The 2630-nt window shown below is 27.8% G+C and overlaps 1 protein-coding gene across 1 annotated transcript in view; it reads right to left on the reverse strand.

Annotated features, from left to right (window-relative positions):
• Window positions 1–360: 360 nt before the first annotated feature.
• Window positions 361–2630, reverse strand: part of LOC108762486 (lysosomal aspartic protease) — a 3996-nt gene continuing 1726 nt past the window's right edge. Inside the window, exons 3-9 of the mRNA XM_018509506.1 lie at window positions 2443–2561; window positions 2167–2366; window positions 1770–1832; window positions 1493–1618; window positions 1270–1414; window positions 1029–1127; window positions 361–522 (exon numbers count right to left, since the gene is read on the reverse strand). Of these exons, the coding sequence (XP_018365008.1) occupies window positions 361–522; window positions 1029–1127; window positions 1270–1414; window positions 1493–1618; window positions 1770–1832; window positions 2167–2366; window positions 2443–2561 (914 nt within the window). The remainder of the gene's footprint in view (window positions 523–1028; window positions 1128–1269; window positions 1415–1492; window positions 1619–1769; window positions 1833–2166; window positions 2367–2442; window positions 2562–2630) is intronic.

The following is a 2630-nucleotide window of genomic DNA, read 5'->3' on the forward strand; positions in this document are numbered from 1 at the left end:
AAGGGTCGATATATGAAATCAATATATAATACATAAAAAGAATGTACATACTTTATTTTAATAATCTTAATCATATTCATATCATATAACAATATATTTTATACTGAAAAAATAGACTGTTCAAAATAATTGATAAAAATGATATTAAAGATTTTTTCATTCTAATTTTCTAAAATATTACATACGTATTTATATAACAATGTATCGCTTAATTACAAATAAAAATTACAACGCAATAAGCATAAGAATAAAGACTCAATGCCCTAAAAAAATGTAACTTATTTTTAATATTTATGTAATATGTTATTGTCATTTATATACCCTAGCTAGCATTTAATAGTATTCTATGGATGATACTATTTATTTTGCGGGAGCGAATCCTACGCGATCGTTCCCCATGTCGAACTCGGTATAATACCGACCAAGAAATGAATCACCTAAAATCCACAACATACTAAGCTCACTATGAGTCGCAATTTCGAAGGCGCTAAAACATAGCAGTGTCGGATCTGTATCACCGATCTATAATGAATTGTATGTCATATAATGTTTCTATTCTAAAACAATTAGTTTCTGGCTATTCACAACAATCAATGGATTATAACATCAAAAGCGAGAAAAAATACATAAAGAATTCTTGAAAATTATATTAATATGTGAGTATTTTTAATAAAACATTATAATCGATAGAAACTAAATTTGTAAAATACATAAAAAATTTTCCTATTCTGATAATCAATAAATAATCATATATTAGAAATTAAATTATGCTTATCAAAAAACGAAACGAATGACAGTTGTCAAATTGAGATAAATATGATTTTATGCTATTCCGAAATAAGAGGAGAGATTTTGGTATATTTTACAAATGTATTCTATCAAATATTGTTGTATTCTTTCATGATAAATATTTCTATTTTAATATATTTTAGAATTTTCATAATATATTTTCTCGTTTCTGACGTCTTTAATCTAAAGATCCATAGTAAGTAATCAGAAACTTTAAACGTTCATTTGACAATATTCACCGTTCTCGCAATGATGTAATCTTCTGCAGTGAGTACAAATGGTTTACCACTCAGGAAAAAAGTAACATTGGGCAAATTAGAAATCTGGTCACAGTCCACCTTTAAACAAAGTTTAATATCTATTAATAATGCATATTAATATAACAAATAATATATTAAACTTTCATTAATTTATTTCAGCAATTTATTAAATATTTTTAAAAGAAAATTGCCATTAAGAAAAATATCATATGTAATTTACAAATGCCATTCCGTTAAATACGTCAATTGCAATCCGAGTATTAATAATCGAAATCTCCGTTGGTGGTCCAGCTAGTTGGGAAAAGCCCGTGTCGGCAATAGCTTGACAACCAGTTGCACATAAGGTTTTATTTTCCATTTGAACTCTAAAAAGTACGATATTAATAATCATCTCATATATAATCCGTAAATGATAAATGCATAATTAGAAAATAATAACATACTTATCCATAGCAAATTGCCAGTATCCTTTGTGAGTAACATTAACATATGTTAACTCTCCGTCATAAAGAGCGGGATCGGAGCCTCCCAATATTAGTATACTACCGGTCGAATTATCCAACAAATTTCTGTACAGATTATACATATTCCTCAATGAAAAAACATAGTATTATTAATACAGAAAAATAAATTATGTAATATATACTGGAAAACAAGCTAAAACTTTAACTAAAAAAGTATTTTCAAACATGCTGGCGTGTTCAAATGATATTAACATACTCGCTGTCGTAATGAGTGGAGTCATCCAATGTCAGATCACTGTCGATCGTAAACGAAGAAGTTCTGCACATATTATATATCTTTTAATATGAAAAAACAATACTTTCAACGTGTAAAGATAAATTTTGTTGTTCATGAAAAGACAATTTATTTAAATAAAAAAATACGGATTTATAGGCGCATTTTTATACGAACTTTTAGACGCGTGATACATAATTAAGGGAAATACCTTAATCAAGGTATTATTAATAAAGTATTATTAATTAGTAATAAAGTAGAAAATGGAGGAAATTACTTTGATTAAAGTATTCATTCATCTTCCCTTCGAAACAAATCAATTTTGAAGACGAAAAACGGCAGGAATTAAGTTCAACACCTAATGCAAAGAGATTCATACCGATTTAAATAAAAACTAAAAATTGGCGGCGACACCAGGCCTTGTTGAATCATATTAGTAAAAACGGGAGTTACTCCTGAAATAGATAAATCGGAGTAACTCATTCCCAAGATTCCATCGAATTTTCCATAGAGAAAAGCTGTTCCAGGTTCGGTCATCGCTTCCCCGAATGTTTGATTTATAATTTTAAGACCAGCAAACTACAAAAAATTTATGTCTTGAAAGAAATTTTTATAGATTGAGACTAAATCGTATTGTTTATTGACAATGACTTACATTTACTACATCAGTAGATAGGTATCCGGACAATTTACCATAATCGTATTGTATTTCGAATAAAGTACCATTTGGTATGTATGTACGAGAAGTTCGATTATCATATTTTTTATGTGCCGCTGTAAAAGATAGTACATAAATGTAAATAAGTTATTGTTAAAAGTGCAAAAATAAATTTCACTTTGTTA

Source organism: Trachymyrmex cornetzi, unplaced genomic scaffold (assembly GCF_001594075.2).
Source record: "Trachymyrmex cornetzi isolate Tcor2-1 unplaced genomic scaffold, Tcor1.1 scaffold302, whole genome shotgun sequence".
Classification (NCBI taxonomy): Eukaryota; Metazoa; Arthropoda; class Insecta; order Hymenoptera; family Formicidae; genus Trachymyrmex; species Trachymyrmex cornetzi.